The sequence below is a fragment of the Leptopilina boulardi genome, unplaced genomic scaffold (assembly GCF_019393585.1).
Source record: "Leptopilina boulardi isolate dan_hultmark-lab unplaced genomic scaffold, ZJU_Lbou_2.1 LbouV2_341, whole genome shotgun sequence".
Taxonomy (NCBI): Eukaryota; Metazoa; Arthropoda; class Insecta; order Hymenoptera; family Figitidae; genus Leptopilina; species Leptopilina boulardi.
Genome location: NW_026137909.1, coordinates 4297405 through 4323419, shown reverse-complemented (window position 1 = coordinate 4323419; position 26015 = coordinate 4297405). Strand labels below are relative to the sequence as shown.

General features: G+C 27.5%; 1 protein-coding gene across 3 annotated transcripts in view; it reads left to right on the top strand.

Annotated features, from left to right (window-relative positions):
• LOC127285759 (retinoic acid receptor RXR) overlaps positions 1-26015 on the top strand; it is a 92991-nt gene that overhangs the window by 51436 nt on the left and 15540 nt on the right. For all 3 annotated transcript variants that reach the window (XM_051311934.1, XM_051311935.1, XM_051311933.1), the window contains 2 exons: positions 20735-20864; positions 21971-22135. In XM_051311934.1, coding sequence (XP_051167891.1) covers positions 20735-20864; positions 21971-22135 — 295 coding nt within the window. The remainder of the gene's footprint in view (positions 1-20734; positions 20865-21970; positions 22136-26015) is intronic.

Below are 26015 nucleotides of genomic sequence, written 5' to 3'. Positions count from 1 at the left end.
GAGAAATTACCTGATTAGTAGGATTAGAATTCTTTTTAATTCAGATTAACGTCATTAGTAGGAGTAGCAATTTAATTTAATTTGGATGTCTATCGTAAGCCGGATTAGAATTATATTTGATTTGTATTTTATCAGCAGTAGATTTGAAATTCTATTTAATTTTAATTATCGTCATCAGTAGGATTAGAGTTTTATTTAATTACGAATAGTTGTCATCAGTAGGATTAAAATTGTATTTAATTAGGATTAATGTCATAACTAGGATTATAATTCATATTTAATTTGGATTATCGTCATCAGTAGGATTAGAATTTTATTTGGATTTTTATCATCAGCCGGATTAGAATTCTACTTGAATTCGATTTTATCATCATTAAGATTGAATTTCAATTTAATTAGCATTTCCATCATCAGTGAAATTGGAATTATTTAAATTTAAACATTTTCCTTATCAGTGGGAGTGTAATTCTAAATCATTTGGATCCTCTGTATCTAGAGGATTAGATTCCTATTTAATTTGCCAATTTCCCTCATCGGTAGAATTTAAATGCTATTTTTTTTTTTTTATTTTAATATGAATCTTCTTCATCTAGGCATTTAGAATTCCATTAAATTTGAAATTCACCATCAGTGAAACTATAATTCTACTTAATTTTGATGGTCGTTATAAATAGGATTAGAAATATATTTCAATTATCGTCATAAGTAGAATTACAATTTAAAATTTTTTTCAATTCAAATGTCACCTGAACAAGAATTCAAAGTCAGTCTGAAATCTGTTTGCATCATTAAAGACAATCAAAAATTTATTTGCAATCAAGTTCAAAATTTGAGCATTTGTTTTTTGGAATTTGTCCAAGTTAGAAAATAAGAATAAACCCGAAATTACTTTGCATTATTTCTTGATTAAAAACATAAACCAAAATGCTCTGTAAACATATAATACTTGGGAATATATTCCAGAGGATCTTTTTGGAGTTTGCAATAATAATTTTCACTGAGATTCAGTTTTCGCTAAAGAAACTATAAGGGAAATGTATGACAAGATGACAAACCCGAATTCCCTTTTTTTGTGCAATTTGAAATTAAATCCAATTAGTCCAGAATTAGGGTAGACATAAATGATTTTGTTCAAAAAGTAAGTTGAGAAAATCTCAGATAAATTATCTTGTATGAGTTATTAATTAATTCCGGACTTCCTTTGAATTTGTAATTTTGTTGAGATTAATACATATTGATGCTGGACTATTCAGATTTTAATGTAAACTGGTACATTTGTAGAGATTAATTTCAAATTAGCATTTCTGTTCAGAGTACTTTGGATTGATACAGGTTTCAATTTAGAATTGTATTTACATCCAAAAATAAATTATTGCGCGCATTGATAAAGTTTTGGTTGTATACAATTGTATCACTGCACGGAGTGATACAAACTTACTACAGATTTAATTCTGAATTGTTATTTTGTACCAAATAATTCCGAATTGAGGCGAACTGTAATTCGATATTAATTTTGAATTTGTATTTCTATCCCAAACATAAGTTGACAAAAAAACCGTTAATTTCCCACATCAACAGGATTTTCCTTTTATTTCATATTAATTTTCAACATAAGCATAATTAGAATTTATGTCAACAGCAGAATTCGAATTCTGTTTAATTGGCAAGTTCCCCTCAGCAATACACAAAGAATTCTTTTTAATTTACATTACATTCATCAGTAGGATTGAAATTTCATTTAATTGAAATTTGAATTCTACTTGATTTAGATTTTAAAATTAATAGGATTACAATTCTATTTAATTTCAATAACGTCCTCAGTAGGATTAGAATACTATTTAATTTTAAATCGTCGTCATCAGTAGGATTAAAATTACATTTAACTAGGATTAACGTCATAACCAGGATTATAATTCTAATTGACTCGGATTATCGTCATCAGTAAGATTGGAATTTTATTTAATTTTATAGATTTCCCTTGTAAGTAGAATTAGAATTCTATTCAGTTTCTTGATTTGCTTCGTCAGCAGGATTGGAATTCATATTACTGTACTTCCTTTCAACTGCCGTCATCAGTAGGATTAGAATTCTATTTGATTTGGATATGCGTTATCAGTAGGAATAAAATTGCATTTAATTTGGATTAACGTCATAATTAGGATAATAATTCAATTATTCTCATCAGTAGGATTAGAATTCTAGTTAATTTTAAATGGTCGTCATCAGTAATATTAGAATTCTATTTAATTTGGATTTCGTCATCAGTAGGATTAGAATTTTATTTAATTTCGAATAGTCGTCATCAGTAGATTAAAATTGTATTTAATTAGGATTAACGTCATAACTAGGATTATAATTCATATTTAATTTGGATTATCGTCGTCGGCAGGATTAAAATTATATTTAATTTTGATTAACGTCATAACTAGAATTACAATTCTATATAATTTGGATTGCGTCATCAGTAGGACTAGAATTCTATTTAATTTTGATTGTTCGTCATCAGTAGGATTATAATTCTATTTAATTTCAATTATCATAATCAGTAGGATTAGAGTTCTGTTTAATTTGAATGGTCGTCATCAGTAAGATTAAAATTCTATTTAATATGGATTACCTAATGAGTAGGATTACAATACTTTTTAATTTTAAAGATTTTCTTTGTCACCACTATAAGAATTCTATTTAGTGTCCGGATTTCCCACATCAGCAGGATTCGAATTTTTTTTAATTTAGATTATCGTTATAACTAGGATTGCAATTCTATTTAATTTCAATAACGTCAGAAATTTTATTTAATTTTGAATGGTCGTCATCAGTAGGATTAGAATTCTATTTAATTTGAATTTCGTCATCAGTAGGATTAGAATTCTATTTAATTTTGAATAGTCATTATCAGTAGGATTAACATTCTACTTAATTTTGATTAATCTCAAAATTTGGATTATAATTTTATTTCATTTGGATTATCGTCATTAATAGGATTAGAATTCTTTTTAATTTAGTGTTTCGTCATCAGAAGAATTGGAATTCCACTTTATCAAAAATTTACAACATTAGTAAGATTATAATTCTATTTAATTTGAATTATTATCATAAGTAGGATTTTATTTAATTTGTATTTAATTCTCAATTGTCCGGATAACGATTATGATTCTTATCATTATTATGAACATATTCATTGAATGTAAAAGTGATATTGACGCAAGCGCGGATTATCTCGTTTGACAATCGGAACCCGGGGATTCTCGCTTCCTCCACTATATATATATATATAATAATGTTCCCTCAAACAGAGGGAGAGATGATGAAGAAGACATTTTCACCCTCTTGCTTATGTCAATGAAAATGTGTTGTATATTGACTTGGTTGACGCCCACCACTTTGACAAGAGTATGTATACATACCTGTCTCACGACGTGACCTCGTGACCTTCTCCCGGTGACCCAGGTACGCGAGCATGCCCTGCACGTGGCACGACGCGTCTATATATAAAATGCAGCTGCATATAGAACGACTCGCCTCGACTCTTTCAGGGCCGCATTAGCCACGTGGAGTGTGCTTCATCGATCGCGCGCTCGCCTCAGCCAGACGTGTGTCAACTCAATTCAGAACACGAAATATACTATATAATGCTACAACAAATAGTAGTGTGTCCAAAGCATTACCATTTATGGTACTACTCTTTTTTTTTTTTTTTTGTTTTCATCTGTCTGTCGCTATAAGTAATCATTCAGCCAAGGACGAATTTTCACCGCACCTGTTACAATTAATTTTTTTGTTAATCGATGATTTCTAGAGTTAAAAAAGTGATTCTCGTTATTCACTGTTACTCAGTTTGTCCAATTGTTTATTCGGATGATATTCTTTATACAGCTTCCGGATGTTCAAGATATCATTCGATCGTTCTATGAATATCCGGAAGTCCTTGATGTCTCAAAAACACACAACTTACAAATTTTTAACCTAAAGTTAGAATAAGTTTAGTTTTAATAATTATTATTGTTATAGGAATCACAAAACAGTTTGAAAATCTAAAATTTTAACAAAAAATTATTTCCAAATCCATTCGTTTTATACACAAAGTCTTTTGAATTCTACAATTTCAAATCCGAAGCTTTTATTCCTGTAACATTCTGAAATTATATTTCGAATGAATAAGAATTATTTCCAATTAAATTAATTCGGAATTAAATTTTAGGAAAGAATTGAAATACAGCTGCTGAGTGAAATAGATTGATTCGGAAAGAATTTGAGATTAGTAAATTATTCGGTGTCGTTCTATAATTAACTGGATAAAAATTTTTGTCGACAAAAAAAATGTATCTGGAAATTACTTACAAATTCTTTATTTTTAGTGCAGGACAAATATTTTCTGTAGCAAAATTATTTCATATGATACCAGCTTTCAAAACAATAGTTCAATTTTTCCAATTGATATATTATTAAAAATTTTAGAACCAAGAAACAAAATGCGTGTCAACTATCTCTAAATTATTTGCATAAGTAATCATGTCATATCTAATAAAATTTTTATTTAATTTGGATTATCGTCATTAGTAGAATTGGAATTCTATTTATTATTGATGGTTATTATTTTGATGATCGTCATCAGTAGGATTAGAATTCTATTTAATTTGGATTTCGTTATCAGTAGGATTAGAATTATATTTAATTTCAATTATTGTCATCAGTAGGATTAGAATTCTATTTAATTTCAATTATCATAATCAGTAGGATTAGAATTATATTTAATTTCAATTATTGTCATCAGTAGGATTAGAATTCTAGTTAATTGTAAATGGTCGTCATCATAAGGATTAAAATTATATTTAATATTTAATTTTGATTAACGTCATAACTAGAATTACAATTCTATATAATTTGGATTGCGTCATCAGTAGGACTAGAATTCTATTTAATTTTGAATGTTCGTCATCAGTAGGATTATAATTTTATTCGGATTTTCGTCATCAGTTGAATTAAAATTCTATTTAATTTAGATTGTCGTCATCAGTAAGATTAGAATTCTATTTAATTTCGAGTCACGTCATCAGTAGGATTACAATTGTATTTAATTTAGATTATCGTCATAACTAGGATTATATTATAACTTTATTTAGATTATTGTCATTAGCAAGATTAGAAATGATTTTAATTTACTTCCCTCATTAGTAGAATTCAAGTTCGTTTTAATTTGCGAATTTCCCTTAACAATGGGATTAGGATTCTTTCTAATTAAGACTGTCGTCATCAATAGGTTCAGAATTTTATTTGGATTTTCGTCATGAGTAGAATTAAGATAATATTTAATTTAGATTGTCGTCATCAATGGGATTAAGATTGTAATTAATTTGTATTATCGTCATAAATTAAATTCTATTTTAGTTAGATTATCGTCATCAGTAGGATTAGAATTATTTTAAATTTTATGGATTTTTCATGTTAATATCCCATCATCAATGGGATTAGAATCCTTTCTAATTTAGATTGTCGCGTCATCATCAGTAGGATTAAAATTCTATTTAATTAGGATTATCGTCATAACTAGGATTACTACTCTATTTAATCTATTTAATTTGGTATAACGTCAATAGTAAGATTTGAATTTTATTTAATTTGAATTTTCCTCATTAGCTGGATTAAAGTTCAACTTGAATTGGATTTTTCCGCCAGTGGAATTAAAATTCTAATTAATATATATGGGTCTTATTTTGATGGTCGTCATCAGAGGGATTAGAATTTTATTCGGATTTTTGTCATCATTGAATTAAGATTCTATTTAATTTAGATTGTCGTCATCAGTAGGATTAGAATTCTATTTAATTTGTAGTGAGGTCATCAGTAGGATTACAATTGTATTTAATTTAGATTATCGTCATTACTAGGATTATAATTCTACTTTATTTAGACTATTGTCATTAGCAAAATAAAAAATGTTTTTAATTTACTTCCCTCATTAGTAGAATTCATGTTCGTTTTAATTTTCGAATTTCCCTTATCAATGGGATTAGGATTCTTTCTAATTAAGACTGCGTCATCAATAGGTTTAGAATTTTATTTGGATTTTCGTCATGAGTAGAATTAAGATTATATTTAATTTAGATTGTCGTCGTCAATGGGATTAAAATTGTAATTAATTTGGATTATCGTCATAATTAGGATTAAAAATGCTATTTAATTAGATTATCGTCATCAGTAGGATTAAAATTATTTTTAATTTTATAATTTTTTCTTATTAATATCCCATCATCAATGGGATTAGAATTCCTTCTAATTTAAATTGTCGCGTCATCATTAGCAGGATTAAAATTCTATTTAATTTGGAGTGACGTCATCAGTAGGATTAGGATCCTTTTTAATTTTATCGATTTCCCTTATCAGTAAAATTAGAATTCTATTTAGTTTCCTGATTTCCTTCATCAGCTGTGTTGGAATTCCTTTTAATTTAGATTACCGTCATAACTAGGATTACAATTCTATTTAATTTCAATTATCGTCATCAGTAGGATTAGAGTTCTATTTAATTTTTGAATGTTCGTCATCAGTAGGATTGAATTTCAATTAAATTAGCATTTTCATCATCAGTGGAATTGGAATTATTAAAATTCAACGATTTCCCATTCTTTTAATTTTAAATCATTTGGATTTTTGTCGTTAGCAGGATTAGAATTTTATTTAATAAGAATGATCATTATCAGGAGGATTGAAATTCTTTTTAAATTCCCTCATTAGTAGAATTAGAATTCTTTTTAATTTTGTAAATTTTCCTGTGTGTTTGAATTAATGCCACATATATAAGAAACATTCTGGAATCCAGTAATAATTGATTCATATTGAAAATACATTTTTTTTTATCTACAGATACAAATCACAAATTATGGTTGATTCTCTTCAAAATGAATCCAAGATTCTCAAAGGGTTAATATTCTTTCTTACATATTGGATATTCAAATTTTTCAAAATCATCTATTTAGTTTTCGTCTTCAGCGTGAAGAAAAGAAATTCAAATCATGGACTTCATTTACATAAATCTTTATTCGCATAATGAGACAACGAATTCATCATTATTCTTTAAGAAAAATACAAACCAAAAATTATTTTACATATAGGATTAGTGAACTAATTACCAATTCAATCTTTTTTTATTTACAATAATTGAAAATACAAATTATAATCTTAATTAAATACAATTAATTTATTATCTGAAAATTTTGTTACTTGTAATTGTAAATTTTTACAGAAGTATTACTACTAATGAATTTATTGTTTTCTCTTTCGTTTGGTCAAGCTTATATACATATATATGATCCTTTTATGACTCAACAATGAATTCGTCGGTTAGCGTGCAAAACGATTGGCGTAGTTTGGCGGGTTATTGACTCGTGTTTGTTAATATCATATCCGACAGTCACGGGCAAAGGTCAAAGAAATCATAAATAAAATGTTAACGACCAACAGTAAAATGCGTCTAAGACATACATTTTCTTAGTATACGAAACATTATGTATATAAACACACAAATTTTAAATTTCGTGTAAATATTTATCCAAATACCTGGAATTTATTTTTTGACCCTCGTGGAAATTAAATTACCATCAATTTTATAGATTTTATAAAAATTTGTAATTTTTTAATTTCGAAATTAATTTCAAGACAAGTTTCATTCAAAAATCTAATTTAGTTAATAGTTTGTGATATTTTAATGTAATTTAAAAAATAGAATATAAAATAACCTCGTCATTTCATTAAATTAATTTCGTCTATTGATTCAAAATTGATTATATCCGTACATTTATCCTTGTATTACATTTACGCAGTAACAAATTTATTATGTATAAAAATGATGGTATTTTTTTTAAATTTTAATTATTTTGTTTATAAAATAAAAAAATTTTTTGTTTAATTAATGTATGACAGTTTTTCTAGGATTGAAAGAATTTTTCTCTTCGTGTATAGCGTAGCGCATATATATATATTAATGTAAGTCAGTAAATTCACGTCAGTATACACTATTTTTGTTCTGTTCACGAATACATTAAGCGTGGGTTGTACATATATATATATATAATATACATGTGAAAATAGCGAGTGCAAGTTACATCCGGTTGCACAGGAAATTGTTAAAAATTTCGACGCGTTATTTGTATTTTTTCACCAAATTAAAATCACCGCATTATTTTCCAACTAGCTCGTATAAATCACATCTCGTATAAACCTAATTAGACGCGGTCATTTTTTGGCTAATAAAACTTAATTTCACCGTAACATTAAAATCGCAGTTAACTTGAAGGTATCAATTAAATATTGCTATACAAAAATGCGTATCAAATTTTTGAGATGCAATAACGTTTTTATTCATTTCATGGAATCAATTTTTTATACTCTCAAGTTAGCAGTAATAATATATCTATTAGTATATGTGGATTTTTAGGTTATGTCCAAATTATGTTTTTAAATAAATTCTAATTCCTTCAAAATATCATCAACAGTAGAATTTAGAATTATTTTTAATTTTGTGGATTATCGTCATCAGCGGAATTAGAATTCTATTTATTTTGCGGATTTTCCTCATCAAAAGGATTAAAATTTTATTTAATTTGGATTATCGTCATGTCTCGAATTAATATTCTATTTCATTTACATTGTTGTCATCACTAGGATTAAAATTCTATGATTTGGATAACCGTTATAGTTAGGATTTAAATTCTGTTTGATTTGGATTTTCGTCATCAATGGGATTAAAATTATATTCTATTTAAATTATCGTCATCAGTAAAATTAGAATTCCTTTCAATTTTTGGATGTCCATCAACAGTTGGGTTAGAATTTTTGTAATTTGGATTATCGTCAGCAGTTGAATTTGAATTTTCTTTATTAGCAGGATAAAAATTCTATTTTATTTGGATTACGTCATCAGTAGGATGAGGATTATTTTTGTCTAAGCTCGAATTCTGTTGCAGTTTTTAATTTCCCTCATTATTGGAATTGGAATTCTTTATAATTTAAATGATCGTCATAAGTAGAATTAGAATTCAACTTAATTTAGATTGTAGTCATATAGCTAGGATAATAATTTTATTTAATTGAAATTTTCGTTATCAGCAGGATTGAAATTCTATTTAATTTGGATTCCATCATTTAGTAGGATTAGAATATATTTTAATTTGCGGTTTTCCCTCATCAGTAGGATTAGAATTCATTTTAATTTGGATTATCGTCATCAGTAGGATGAGAATTCTTTTTAATTTTATAGATTTCCCTTGTTAGTAGAATTAGAATTCTATTTAGTTTCCCAATTTGCTTTGTCAGCAGGATTGTAATTCTTTTTAATTTCGAATACCGTCATAAATAGGATTGCAGTTTTATATAATTTATATTATCGTCATCAGTAGGATTAGAATTCTAATTAATTTAGATATTCGTCATCAGGAGAATTAAAATTTTATTTAATTTGGATTAACGTCATAACTAAGATTATAATTTTATTTAATTTCAATTATCGTCATTAGCAGAATTAGAATTCTACTAGAATTCGATATCGTCATCTGTAGAATTAGAATTCTGATTAATTTGAGTGGTGGTCATCATAGTAGGATTAGAATTATTTTTAATTTTATTGATTTCCCTTATCAGGAAAATTAGATTTCTCTTTAGTTTCCTGATTCCTTCGTCAACAGTATTGGAATTCTTTTTAATTTAGATTACCGTCATAACTAGGATTAGAATTCTATTTAATTTTCTATGTTCGTCATCAGTAGGATTACAATTCTATTTAATTTCGATTATCGTCATCAGTAGAATAAAAATTCTATTTAATTTGAATTACGTCATCAGTAGGATTAGAATTCTTTTTAATTTTATCGATTTCTTTTAGTAGTAAAATTAGAATTCTATTTAGTTTCCTGATTTCCTTCATCAGCAGTATTGGAATTCCTTATAATTTAGATTACCGTCATAACTAGGATTAGAATTCTATTTAATCTTCAATGGTCGCCTCTGTAGGATAAATATTCTATTTAATTTGGATTATCGTCATCAGTAGGATTAGAATTCTTTTTAATTATATAAATTTCCCTTGTTAGTAGAATTAGAATTCTATTTAGTTTCCCAATTTACTTTGTCAGCAAGATTGGAATTCTTTTTAATTTCGAATACCGTCATAAATAGGATTGCAGTTTTATATAATTCCTATTATCGTCATTAGTAGAATTAGAATCTTATTTAATTTGGATATTTGTCATCAGGAGAATTAAAATTTTATTTAATTTCGATTAACGTCATAACTAAGATTATAATTTTATTTAATTTTAATTAATCGTCATTAGCAGAATTAGAATTCTACTAGAATTCGATATCGTCATCCGTAGAATTAGAATTCTGATTAATTTGAATGGTGGTCATCAGTAGGATTAGAATTATTTTTAATTTTATTGATTTATCTTATCAGGAGAATTAGATTTCTTTTTAGTTTCCTGATTCCTTCGTCAACAGTATTGGAATTCTTTTTAAATTTAGATTACCGTCATAACTAGGATTAGAATTCTATTTAATTTTCCATGTTCGTCATCAGTAGGATTACAATTCTATTTAATTTCGATTATCGTCATCAGTAGGATGAAAATTCTAATTAATTTGGATTTTCGTTATCAGTAGAATTAGAATTCTATTTTTTTTTGGATTTCCTTCATATCTAGGATTACAGTTCCTTTCAATTTGCTGATTTCCCTCAATAACAGGGTTTAAAATTTCTTTCAAATTTGGTTTGACGTTTTCATTTTCCTAACTAATATCTGCCCGAAATTAATTTGAAATTAGTCTAGACTGTTAACCGCAAGACTTCTGTTGGTCCCCCAGTAACCTACTAACATACATATATGTTTCTTTTTTGTCAAAAAATTTGTTGAATGCAATTGCGCGTTCGCTATACAGTGTCTGTGTTACAGAAACGAGAGAATATTTATACATATGATATACCTGTGCTCGCGTATATACGTGGGAAACTGGTTTATTGTTTTGGGACAGTATGTTTAAATCGCCAGACAATGACGTCATTCTCGCCATAAAAAGCAAACCTCACTCACTCTCTCTCTCTCCCTCTCGTAAATGATAATCGTTGAGAAAAGTCATGTTTGTGGCCACTTACTTAAAGGCTTTTTGCAAATCCCTGACTCTCTCAAGATGAAGACTGACCATCAACACTACCACCTTTCCTTTTAGCGCCAATCGTCCTTCCGTGAAGGAACGTCGGCTCTCGAATCTGCGCCCCGTCGTTTTCGCGGAGAGTTCATAATGATAGTTCTCATGTGCTGATGGAGAAAAGAGACGAGAGAGAGGGAGAGAGAGAGAGAAGCCGTAAACTTGGCGCAAGGACACGATCGTTAATGCAACTATTTATTAAAGTAGGGGAATTTTTTTTTCCCCAATTTTTTTTTTCAAATTTTGCCGCGCACACATTGTTTGCGCCTCTATATAATATATCCTAGGGAGTTTTATTCGTATATGGAACCTTGAAATCGAAAAAAAATCATCTCGCGGCGGTATTCCATTAAATTGGGAAGAAGGGGAAATAGATTCATATATATATATATCTTTCTATATTATAAAAAGATTTCGCCGCAGCCGCCGCCGCTGTTTCAGAAATTTTGAGGTTATGTTCGTTTCTAGACTCTAAATATAGCCGCAAGTCCCCTCCTCTCCCCCGCCAGAAATGACTTAAATTTTGAGGTTATGTTCATTTCAAGGCTCTGAATATAGCCGCAAGTCCCTCCTCCCTCCTCTTATTTTCCCTCCTCCGCCAAAATGGCCTAAATTTTAAGGTTATGTTCGTTTCAAGACTCTGAATATAGCCGCAAGTCCCCTCCCCCGCCTGAAATGACATAAATTTTGAGGTTATGTTCGTTTCAAGACTCTGAATATAGCCGCAAGTCCCCTCCCCCGCCTGAAATGACATAAATTTTGAGGTTATGTTCGTTTCAAGGCTCTGAATATAGCCGCAAGTCCCCCCTCCCTCCTCTCATTTCCCCTCCTCCGACAAAAATGATCTAAATTTTGAGGTTATGTTTGTTTTAAGACTCTGAATAAAGCAGTAAGTCCTTCCCCCTTCCCTCATTTCTCTCCGTATTTCCCGCCAAAAATGACATAAATTTTGAGGTTATGTAAATTTCAAGACTTTCAATATAGCCGCAAGTGGAGATGGAGTTATTGGTTTTTAGGCAATTTTATTGAAATTATTTTTAAAAATAATTTCTTAATGTCGATTTTAATTTATTTAATTATTTATTTATTATTAATTTAATTAATTTATTAATTAAAATTTAATAATTTTAATTTTAATAATATTTATTCAGATTTCAATGAATTTGTATTAATAATTCTTTGACCACTTCTATTTGGCTCAAATTTTTTTTACCGTTTTGTACCAAACAAAAAAGAATTTCATGATTTTTTTTTTAAAAAAATTTTCATCAAGAGAAGAGAGATACAAATTTTTTAAAATTGTAGAATTTTAATCCTTATCTTGCACCTTGGGTCCAGTAGACCCGAGAATTTTTTCTCCTCCAAATTAATTGAATGTATTTGAATATTTTTTATATTTTAATATACTAGTTTGACATATTAGTAATTTTCTAAGTTTTTTGATACAATTAATTCGTTTTAAAAGAATAAATTGGCTTCAAACATTAAGGGGTAACATCACCCAGAGCACGTAAAAAATAGAGTCTATTTGAAAAAAATTTATTTTAAGAAAACGGTACAGTAAAAATGATGTTGGGGTTTTTTTTTAAATGTAAAACACATGTATTAAACTAAACTAAAACAAAAGAAAATAATTTATTTTTCAAAATGGCTTTATCAAAAACTTTAACCAAAAATTACGTTTTTTAAAACAGCCTCAACGGGCAGAAGTTATTCTACTTTACTTTATTTAATAATTTGCAAAAGTAAACCTCTAGCGACTCTTTTCGTAAAAATTTTGTTTTTCATTCCGCTTGGAGTTTTGCAGTTAAAATTTAAAAAAAAAAAAAATTTCGGCAATTTTTAGTACTTGTTCAGGTGATATTTAGAGAGACGGAACGTTAGGTTATATTATTTATCTTCAAAAGCTGTTCAGTACACATTGAATAGATAAGGTGATACATACATATTTAAAGTATATATGGCTTTAAATAAACAAAACTGAATAAATATTACCATCTTCTTTTTTTTGTGGCTCGTGTATTAGTGGAAATTTTTTTTTTATATAATTTTTATTATATATATTTTTATTAATTATTTAATATAAATCGGCTAAAACGACTTTTTTTTGCGTCAATCCGAGGCTTGACTTTTTGAAAATATTTTCCGGCTAATGAAAATGAAGAAAACAGTACTTGCAAAATATGTGTATATATATATAGGTATATTTTTTTTTTTTTTATAACACCTTGTTTACACTGAACAAAGCAGACTCTAAACGGAGGCTCTGAAAGCTTTTGTCTGTAAAAAGAAAAAAAAAAAAAAAGAAGAACAAGCCTCCAGTGTCTGCTGCTAATGGATGCTTATTTAGCAATGTCCTACGTGGCATTGAGATTGACGTTCATTTATTATGAAGGTTTTTAAATATAGAACACATCGTGGCAATAAGTATTTTTTATTCACAAAAAAACAATTCTTTACTGATACCATTTTTCAATTAATAAATAAAAATAATTCCACAAATTTTATTTTTCTCTGTAATTATAAGAATTTAAATTTTAACAAAATCGATTTCAAAAAATATTCAAAATTCTCTAATTTTTGCAAACTAAAAGAAAAATGTTAGAAACAAAACAAAATTGTTCTTTTTTTTTTAAATATCACATTTAATTTGTTTCCGTTTGGATTGTGATCTGGGTGACCCCCTTTAGAGGCGAGATAATTTTTGTATTTATATAAACGAAAAGAGCGCACTCGAATAGCCGTTGGTGTAGGTCTCGGTCTTTGGCGACGATGAAATGAAAGTGCGATATATAACCATTATTTATCGTATCGCAACATGAGTCCGATCATTGCACTAAAGACGAAGATGACGACGAAACCAACACACTTGTTTATATATATATATATATGTTTGCGCTTGGTCAAGGTGCCCCCTGAAAGAATAGAGGAGTGGGTTTTGGCCTTGATAAACATTTACGTCCTCCTTCCTCTCCCAATATTACATATGCTTTTTTTCTACCCCTTATTCCAAATACCGTTTGCCTCTTTCAAATTTTCCCTTGGGTCCGTCGCTTATTTTTATTGCATCTAAACCGCAATCAGTCTATGTACGAAAAAATCTAAAATGTATTATCCAAAATTAGTTTGTAATCGTTTGAAATTTACAGTTAATCAGCAATTTTGTTAAAAATATTTCGAATTAGATATAAAAAAACGAAATGAGTTCGAAATTTTTAGATAAATAATCTGCAAACAGTCCAGAAGGAGGTTTAAATAAAAATGAATTGTCACTTAAAAATTTTTTTTGATTATGGTTCTAAGATGAATAAAAAACTTTTCTCAATAGGTTTTAAAATTACGTGCCCAATTTAAAACAAATTGAGTTTTAAATATTTAAAAATAGTATTTTATGAGGAACCAGAATTTATTTAATGTATACTTATATGCGTATAGATAATAGATGTTTTAGATTTGGGTTGATATAAATTTATTAACAATGAAGTTATTTTCTTGTTTCGTTTTTATATTTAAGAGCTTCCGAACGGTATCTGAAATTCTTTGGCAAGAAGAGAGCTTTAATTATCGCTCTGAACGTGAAATAGTATTGAATTTTAAAATACTTTTTTCTCGAAACACGATAACACTTTTAACAAAATCAGCCAAAATCCTCATCTTATAAATTTCCTAAATCCAAAAGACTGTATGAATCCATAGAAAAACATGGTTGCAAAACAAAAAAGTAGAAAAGTAATCTAATAACAGCTGCGACTTTGTGCGCCCTGCATGCTGCTGCCATCTGACGGCGGCAGGAGGTAATGAACCCCTCATTATATTACTTTTCGTTTTGTAATCGTGTTTTTGTATGGATTCGCATAATCTTTCGGAATTAGGAAATTTATATAAGATAAGGATCTCTAGCTGCTTTTGTAAAAAGTGTCCGTCTTTCGAGAAGAAAGTATTTTAAAATCAATGTTTATCATTTTCACGTTTAGTGCCGTTTTTATAGAGCGATAATTAAAGGTCTCTTCTTGCCAAAAAAAATTTCAGAGACCATTCGACTCTCTTAAATAAATTTTGTCACTCTTAAAATCGTTCTTTTAACATTATAATTTAATTTTTTTAAATCGGACACAAACACTACAGCAATATAATTATTTATATGTAAAATTAAAAATAAGTAATTATTTTATCATTTATTACAGTATTTATTAGATGAAATAAATTCTGATTCCCCATAAAACACTGTTTTTTATATAAAAATTCAATTTTATTTAAATCGGGCACGTAAACTGATTTTAAAAACTATTGAGAAATGTTTTTTATTCATCTAAGAATCATAATAAAAAAGAATTTTCAAGTGCCAATTCATTTTTATTTAAACCACCTTCTGGCGCACCGTGAGTACGCAACAATCTGGATTGAATACGGTCAAAAATTTAATGCAAAATGTGTTTGGAATAATTTGAAATTTTTATATCTGAAACATCCAGAATTTAGTAAGTAACAATCGAAATTAAGTTTGATCAAATATTCTATAATTCAAAATGAACCTGGAAAAATTGTATACGATTCAAAATCATTAGTCAGTCTCAACAAAAATCTGAATCCAAAATAATGCTTAAATATTGGTAAAAAGTTTTGAAAGGAATTTAATTTTACAACAGATCTGTTTTTTTAACGACTCTTTTTTTTACATTCTCATCATAATGAGAAGATATTTTAGGTACAATACAAAATCTTAGTCCAAGAAGGATAGGTGAATAAATTTTTTTTTAAGTACAATGCAAAATCTTGGTTCAAAAAAGAATAAGAAATTATTGTTAATTATTATGTACAAAATCCATTTACACTCGCAGTACAATTTGACACTAAAATGTTATTTGGTTTTTTCCTGATTTTCAGTCAAAAATTAAAATTTTTTCCCTGACACTAATGAAAATATTTCAAGAGGTTTTCAATAACAGGCCTCGGATTGCGCGACTTTTTTTTATTTTTTAAAATTGAAATATTAAAAAAATATATTAATATGAATCGTTTGCTAAATCAATTATTTTCAATAATTTCAAACAAATTCTTCGAAAATTACATATTGATTTAAAACAGTTTTCAGTTGAAAATTCACATTCATGTCTAAAGTTTTTCAAAAAATTTCACAAATTCAAAATAAAAGTTTCAATTAATAATCTCCTGAAATTCAATTATTATTTCTCAAATTTTTAACTTCTAAAATACAATTATTTCTAAATTTTTCATCTAAACTTGAAATTGATGAATAATTTGATTTTAATAATTTTAATCAAGATTTTCGAAAATTCAATTATTTAAAACATTTTCCAATTCAAAATGCTCCAAACTTTAATTATTGTTTAAAGCTTATAAAAAATATTCACAGAAATTCCAATTTACGAAAATTTTTATTAAAAATCTCCTGAAATTCAATTAATTCAAAAATTTTTAACTATTGCTCTTTCAAAATTAAATTATTTCTCTAAATTTTTAACTTCTATTTCTTTTTCAATTAATTATTTCTAATAACTTTAATTAAGTTTTTCAAAAATTCAATTACATAAAACGTTTTATAATTATTAATTCTTTAAAATTAAATTTTTCTTTTTATAATTTTTAAAATATTTCAATAATTCAAGTTTATTAAAATTTTAATTAAAAATTTCAAAAATTCAATTTTTTAAAACATTTTTCAATTCAAAAATTCTCTAAAATTCTCTATAATTCAATTATTTCTGAAAATTTTGTTTAAAATTTTTCGCTAAATTAATTTTTTTAATTACTTTAATACAGTTTTTCAACAATTCAGGAAAATAAAAAATTTTTTAATTAAAAATTCAATCAAAATCTTCCAAATTCAATTATTTGAAAAAATTCCCGGAATTTCATCAGAGTTTCAAAGAATTTCCGTTGAGATTCCGACGGAATTCCGATTAATTCTTTTTTAATTTTTAGAGTCTAACATTAAGGAAAATTATTATTATTATAAAATAGTATTTTTATCATAGAAACTTTACTAAAAAATTTTATTTTGTTTTTGAAACATTCTTAATTGTATTCCTCTTTTTCGAGAGATTAATGATTTTGAAGTTATCTAAATAATAAAAATTCTTTATGAAATATCCTCCTGCTTCAATTTGAGCGAGAAAAAAATGCTCGGATCTACTGGACCCCCTGGTGCCAGTTAAGGGTTAAAAAGAAAAAATTATTGTAAATATTTCTGTGAAACATTCTTTTTAAGGAATTAATAAATGTTATTTAATTTCTAATAACAAATTTTTAATAATGAGATAAAATATTTATCAACTAATTAAAATTGAAAATAAAAAAATGGACTTTTTGACTTTTCTTGTAATGTAAATCGACTTAAAAAAAACTGACGGGAACCAGTTTACCATATATATTCTTCCTTAATTGTTTCTCTTCTATATAATTAAAAGTTAATTAAAAAAAAAAAAAAAAAAATCACGATTAAAAAAACAAGGAAACTGATGACATTTAAATATACATCTCCAAATGGTAGCGAAATTTCCTTACTAGCCTTGATTCTGATATTGAAAGTCTTGTTGTGGAGATCAATAAAACTATATGTTCAGTTACAAAGAGCGCATGTAAAAGCGAGAGTCAAACTTTTCTTTCTTTCAAATTGACGTTGTGTGACCGTGAAACTTAAATAGAAATATCTAAATTCGTTTCTAATTCCTGATACCGACTATTGAACTCAAAAAAAAAATTGCAAAATAAAAAAAAATAATACCAAATTAATTTTGAAAAAAAAAATTATTTAATAAAAAAAAAAAATATGTAATATATAGGTAATTTTGTACTTTGTGGTCTTACGGAAGATATATACATGTTTTATTTTCAAACTGGCAACGATCGCGTTACTCGTAATACTTAACTCGTGTTCAACCTCTGCTGTAATTATATCTGCGGGGACCAGAGGTAAATACACCGAAGGTCGTCGACTGTTGGACGAAAGTACACACACACTCATATATATATATACGAGATTCATGCAAGCAAATGAAAATGCAAATTATCGGTGCCAGTGAATCAGATTTTTCAGTATTTCGATAAATATAAAAAAAAATATTCTTTTTTAAAATAGAATATTATAAGCAGTGTCTTCCACTTAACCATTAAAAATTGCATTTTATAATTTATTTTTATTATTTTTTTTACATGCATTTTAATAAAAATTACAATTTTCTTTACAGTAGGAAACGATTTAAATAACATAACCTCAAATTTAACAATCGTTTTGAAAATGATTTTTTAGTACAGGCCGTATATGCCTACACTTTTTTGTCCTTTTCTAGCTCACATGTTGTCATGGCAACACGTGTGTTAGAAAAGGACAAAAATTTGTAGGCATATCTGGCCACGAGTGTACAAGACGATGCGCACGCATTCATTGCCAACTGTTGACAATAAAAATTAATTTCACTTGTACTATAAATTTAAAAAAAAAATTTAACCTGTAAGAATGTAAAATTTTTTATTATTTCTTTAACAAAACAAATTTTTTTTTTATAATTTCAATACAAGCTAAAATTGTTGGAACAGTGAAATAATTTTTTTTTTTGTGTCGACAGTTGGCAATATACGCGCGCATCTCGTCCTAAAAATTCGTCTTTAAGGTTATATGTTAGACGACCTTAAATTTTTACTTTGTACTACTATGTAAAAATACCATTACCTTAAAGGCACTCTCACACCTTTTTGGCTGTCTGCAGATTACCATGGCAACGCATGAGAGTGAGTGCGACAGAAAATTTAAAAATTTGAATATTCAAATTTTCTGTCTCACTCACACTCGTACATTGCCATGGTAACCTGCAGGCAGCCAAAAAAGTGTGAGAGTGCCTTTAGATAATGCGATTTAGCTATTGTGGAAGCAGCCTTAAATTGTTATTTACAAAAAAATGAGAAAAAAAAACATTAGACGATTCAACGGCGATTATAAATCCCAATTTGTTCATTTGCTGCACATTTATTGGCGGTATGTGCATATATCGACAAATGTATAGTGAATGACGTCATTTAATTATTATACCAATGCACTTGACATACGTCCTTCACGGCGAATCATTTCAATGTGTTTTGTCCCCCTAAGTCTTTTGCTCGTTATTCTCCATCCTCAATCTCTTTTAAATCGATTAAAATGTAATTTATCTTCATGTCAAAAATCTAAATTATTCATTTTAGAGAATAAAGAGCTTTCAAAATTTGTCCAAAATGCATTAAAATATTATAAAATAATTTTGACTGTCAGAATTTTTTTTTTTCGAACATAACCTCAAAATTTGTTTAAAGGTTAAGAATGAAGTGACCATTCGGTTTGAGATTAAAAGTGACCTCGAAATTCGAGTAAACATTTTGATTAAGAGACGAACATAACCTCAAAATGTAGAACATAGATCTAAGGGTAAACATAACCTCAACAATTTAAGGTTATAGATGTAAGAGCCAACATAACCTCAAATTTTAAATTCAATTATCTAAATCTTTGGTTAAAAAGGGAAGATAACCTCAAAATTCAAGGGTATAGATCCAAGGGATAACATAACCTAAAAATATCAAATCGTAGATAAAAAAACAAAGATTACCTCAAAAATTTAAGGTTATAGATGTAAGAGCCAACATAACCTAAAAATGTAAGGTCAAATGTCTTGATCATAGGTCAAAAAACGAAGATAACCTCAAAATTCAAAATTATAGATCCAAGAGATAACATAACCTAAAAATATTAAATCAGATCGTAGGTAAAAGAACGAAGATTACCTCAAAAATTTAAGGTTATAGATGTAAGAGCCAACATAACCTACAAATGTAAGGTCAAATGTCTTGATCATAGGTCAAAAAACGAAGATAACCTCAAAATTCAAAATTATAGATCCAAGGGATAACATAACCTAAAAATATCAAATCAAATCGTAGGTAAAAGAACAAAGATTCTCTCAAAAATTTAAAAATTAAATGAAAATTTAAGGTTATAGATGTAAGAGCCAACATAACCTAAAAATGTAAAGTCAAATGTTTTAATAAGTCAAAAAACGAAGATAACCTCAAAATTCAAGGGTATAGATCCAAGGGATAACATAACCTAAAAATATAAGATTAAATCGTAGGTGAAAAAACGAAGATTAACTCAAAATTCATGGTTATATATCTAAGGGGCAACATAACCTAAAAATGTATGTCCAAAAACAAAGATAACCTCAAAATTCAAGATTATATATTCAAGAGCTAACATAACCTCAAAATTCAAAATCGCTCAGTTTGAAGTTAATACAGGGAAACATAACCTTGAAACTAGTTTAATATTTAGGGAAATAGACGAATATAACCTTAAATTTACCTTTTCTTTTTGCTTTAACTTAACCAAGAATAAATCGTAAAATTAGTACTGCGATACTACAAAAAATATATGAAAATTTTAGGCAAAACATGAATTTTATTATTATTATTATTATTATTATTATTATTATTATTATTATTATAACTTTTTTTTAAAGTGATCATTTGTTTTTTATGATTTCAGGGTTGAGTCTCGACAACAGTAATATGTCGATGTCCTCGATGGGTCCACAAAGTCCGTTGGATATGAAACCAGACACAGCAAGTCTTATGAATGCCGGCAACTTTAGTCCCTCTGGTCCCAATAGTCCTGGGTAAGATTTTTTCAATTTAAAAATTTTTTCTATAATTTGAAAAATTTTTATTGTCATCTTTAATTACCCTAAAAGGAAGGAAATATTGGATTTATCAAGGCTAGGAAGTAAAATGATGTGCTTTTAAATTCTAGGGATTAAAATAGTCAATTATTAACCCTAGGGAGTAAAATATTATTTTTTAATTCTAGGAATTAAAATAATCAATTATTAATTCTAGGGAGTAAAATGTTATTTTTTTATTCTAGGGTTTAAAATTATCTTTATTAACCCTAGGGAGTAAAATGTTTATTTTTCATTCTAGGGATATTAAAATGATCTTTATTAACCCTAGGGAGTAAAATGTTATCTTTTAATTCGAGGGATTAAAAAATGATCTTTTATTAATCGTAGGGAGTAAAATAGTAATTTTTCTAATTCTAGAGAGTAAAAAAAGAAAAATTAATGTCAAAAAATTTTAGACTCTAAAAATAAAAAAAAAAGTAAAAAAATTGAAATAAAAATTTTTGAATTTGTAATAGAATTTTTCAGGAATATTTTCTTACTGGAATTCTATTTTTTCTATAAAATGTCCAATTAGGAAAATTTCCATTGAGGCGCGTATACTTTGAAAATCTATATAAAATTGGAAACTCTGCCAAATGAATTGCGATAATGGGTTAAGTGATAATTTGAACACGACGAACAGAAAATTAGAGCAATTGGAAATTCGTTAAATGAAAGTTGTCGTATTACAAAAATTGGAACGACAATCGTTCCAATATTTGATGAAAATAGATTTCACAGAGTATATGTGGCAGATAATAATTTTATCTCACGCGCGGATAAATTAAGAAAGACAGTGCCGCAAAAGTGAAATTAAATTAAATGTTTAATTTTGCAGAAACAAAAATTTTGGAAAATATTTTCAGAAAAAATTCTGATAATCCAAGATCTGAATTTGATATATTTTTTTTCAATGTAATGATAAAAATAAGGAAGAAAGAATTAATATTAATTACCAGTTGTAAATTATAAATGACATGAAAATAATTTAGTGTGCAGACAAGATATAATAAATTTATTTTTCATAAAGCGGAAATGATGTAAGTTTATTTTATTTTCAGATCGTTTAGTGTCGGTTGCCATAGCAGTGTCCTTAGTACCTCACCAAGTGGACAAAACAAAGGCGCAGGTTCTCCTTATCCACCAAATCATCCACTGTCTGGAAGTAAACACCTTTGTTCCATATGTGGCGATCGTGCAAGCGGGAAACATTATGGCGTTTATAGGTAAGATATCCGTACCAAACTTTAAAGTTATTATATTGTTCATAAAAAAAAAAAATTATTTTAAATTAGTCAAATAATTTTTTTAACCCTTGCGTACCTGAGCTGGGTCCCTCGGACACAGACAATTTGCTTTTTCATCTACTTCTATTTAAGAAAATTCTTTTTCAAAATTGTTATCAAATTGAATAACCTGATGCTATAACGTACATTTAAAAAAAGAAAGAGAATTTTTTTAATGTAAAAACTCTTTCTAAAACATTATTTTATAGCTCTGTTTACGAATTCGGTAACGCTTTTCAAAATTCAAAATGGCGGATGTAATATGGCCGACGACTTTTGAAAAAATTCAACGTATTTATCTGAAAATAGTTACTCGGTGATTTTCTGGATCGCTGATTACGAATCCGGTGTCCGTTTTTCAAAATTCAAAATGGCCGATCCAATATGGCGGAAGAATTTTAAAAAAATCGTTCGGTATCCCTTGAAAATCGTTACTCGGGAGTTTTTGGGATCGCTGATTACAAATCTGATGTTACTTTTTCAAAATTCAAAATGGCGGATATATTTTTTTAAATTTGACGGTTTTGCTTGAAACTCGTTATTTAGGGGTTTTCAAAGTCGCTAATTACGAATCTAATATTAGTAAATTGTATTGATTTTTAATTTTTTATGTCCGCCATATTGGATCCGACATTTTAAATTTTGAAAAACTAACATCAGATTCGAAATCAGCGACCCCGAAAACCCCCGAGTAACGATTTTCAAACGAATCCGAACGATTATTTAAAATTTCGTCTGCTATATTAGATCCGCCATTTTGAATTTTGAAAAACGGACACAGGATTCTTCATCAGCGACCCCAAAAACCTCCGAGTAATGATTTTAAAGCGAATATGTTTAATTTTTAAAAATTGTCCGCCATATTGGATCCGCCATTTTGAATTTTGAAAAACTGACTTTAAATTCGTAATCAGCGACCCCAAAAAACCTCCGAGTAACGATTTTCAAGCAAATATGTTTAATTTTTGAAAATTCGTCCGCCATATTGAATCCGACATTTTGAATTTTCCAAATCTGACTCTTTAATTAAAATTTCGAACCTCCCCGCCCCAACCCCCTAATATAACAAATATTATTAATTTTTTTAGTTACTATTGACAATGAATAAGTTATTAACTAAATAATTCTAAAATTGTTGGAAATTAATTTTTAATTTTTGTTTGCGTTAAAAATGATTTTTTCAGTATTGAGGTTATGTTAGGGCCTCCATTCTCCTTAACAGATTTTCTCTTTACCATATAATTTTTATTTAAAAACAAAAAAATTATTTAACTAAATTTTAATTTAGAAACATTCTAACTTAATCAAATTTTAATTTATAGCAGAATTCTCATTAAAATTGAAAAAAAAAATTTTAGATGAATCGAATTTTTAAATGTCAGTATTTACCATTATCTTACGAATCAATGATTATTCGCTTTTAAGCAGATAATACGAATTTCGTTATTTTAATTTGATGTTTGCATTATAATAAAGATAGAAAAAAAATAACATCGAGGAAATTGAATGTATATCGCATCGCGTCTGTTAAAGCATGATTCTTTTTCAAGGTCATTGTCAACGTCACTTGCATTTATTCGTATCAGTCATTGACACTTGGCGTGAAGCAATATTTTATTTATAAAATATTGCCTCAACTTTTTTTTTCATTTTGCAAGAAAACAATAAACAAATTTTTAAATTGTTGAATAATTTTTTTTTTTTGCTATTTTTTAAGTTGACTTTTATTTTTTTATATCAAAATTAATTCTATATTTTAAATCTAATATGAAAATACTAGTTTCATTTATTAAAAATTTTTTTTAAAAATTGTTTTTAAATTAATTAAAATGTAAATAAATAATAACATTTTTTTTAAAATAAATAATAAAAAGTCTCTGAGGGTTATTTTTTTTTGAATTTTATGTAATTAATTACTTCAAGAATATAAATCATTGTGGAAATATAAATTAGAAGCTTTAACCTCTATTAATTCTATTGTTCAATCAATAAATTATTGCTTCCTCCCTCTATATATATTTGACACAAATGCGATTTGTTAAAAATAATAGTTTTACTAATTTTTCAAAAAGAGCTTGAATAAATTATAGATATTTTCAGAGAGTTGTTTTTAAAAATATTTTTATGCAAAAATATTTGAAATCTTTAAAATTTTATAGGGTAAATGTACTAATTACGGCGCGATTCGAGTCAAAATTACTTTGAAATAGAAAATTCGACATTTCTATTGAAAAAAGTCAATTTGAGGCTTATTAAACTAAAAGCTAATGTTATTTAGATATCAAAAAAAAAATTTTAACTTTTGTTATGTCATATTTATTTAAAATTTTAATTATTATTAATTTTGCCTAATCTGAACTTACAATTTTACCCTATTCTAATTCCTCAATGTTAAATTAACTACGTTGGGGAAAGGTTTATTAAATGAATGAATTGAAAAATAATATAAAAATTATTTATTTAAAAAATATATAATATTCTCAACAATTAGTGTAACAAGAAAGACAATCAAACAAATCCTTATGTTGTATAATGTTTGGTATGGTTACCATAAGGCCAAGTGAGGCAGCACCATCTACATTGAAACTAAAATTTTGGAAAATTTTCAACAGCCTTTTCATGAAAACAAGAAGGTAAAATGCTTTTTCCTTAATGGATAATTGATTATTGGCAAGATATACACCAGCTAAAATTTTTTTTGAGTTAAAATAATAAAAGAAATTTCATGTCAATAAATTAAATATATGAGCACTTTTTTCACAAAAACTGTAACAGTACTTTCTCAGAAATTACAATCAAAAATGCAATTTCCATTTGGAAAATTAATAAACGCTAAAAAATACACGACCTAAGATTTACCAATCACGAAAATAAGAAAAAAAAATTTATTAAATATTTAACATATTGATACTGCTTTACTGATTGTGACAGCCCTTTGGTAGATTATGTATTTCAGGTGGTTAGCAACAGCGCCAATCTCCTCCTTTCGGCAAAACCGCGAAACGTCTGGTGACATACATAACCTGCCAAACGGCTGTCATAATGAGTAAAATATGTTATGTTAAATAACTTTTTTTTTGTTATTTTCGTGATTGGTAAATCTTAGGTCGTGTATTTTTTAGCGTTTATTTATTTTCCAAATGGAAATTGCATTTTTGATTGTAATTTCTGAGAAAGTACTGTTACAGTTTTTGGGAGAAAAAGTGCTCATATTTAATTTATTGACATGAAATTTTTTTCATTATTTTAACTCAAAAAAAGTTTTAGCTGGTGTATATCTTGCCAATAATCAATTATCCATGAAGGAAAAAGCATTTTACCATCTTATTTTCAAGAAAAGGCTGTTGAAAATTTTCCAAAATTTTAGTATCAATGTAGATGGCGCTGCCTCACTTGGACCTGGCCTTAAGATGTCAATTGTGGAATCTCCAATAAGCACCTGATGTAGTGACCTGGAGATTAGTATCTTCTTGGTCGTTAAGATTTTTATTACCGCGCTGACACGTATATTTTAACCTGGATCGTAACTTATGTGAACTATGATGACACTTGTGTATTTTGGAAATCACTACGACAAGTTCCGTGTGTGTATAATTTTTGAGACTGCCTTCGTAGTGAAAGGTTTCCCTTTATATATATTAATATTTTCCAATGTATTTCTCGCGGCGGTACAAGCTCGCATCTTTGGGTTCGATTCAAAATCGGTACCTCACAGACACGAAAAGTGTTTATTGCTTTTTTTCTATGTATTGGTGACTCTGTATGTTGATTTCCTTGTTTGTAAATCGTCTTTCAAAACTCTAAATATCAAGAACACCAT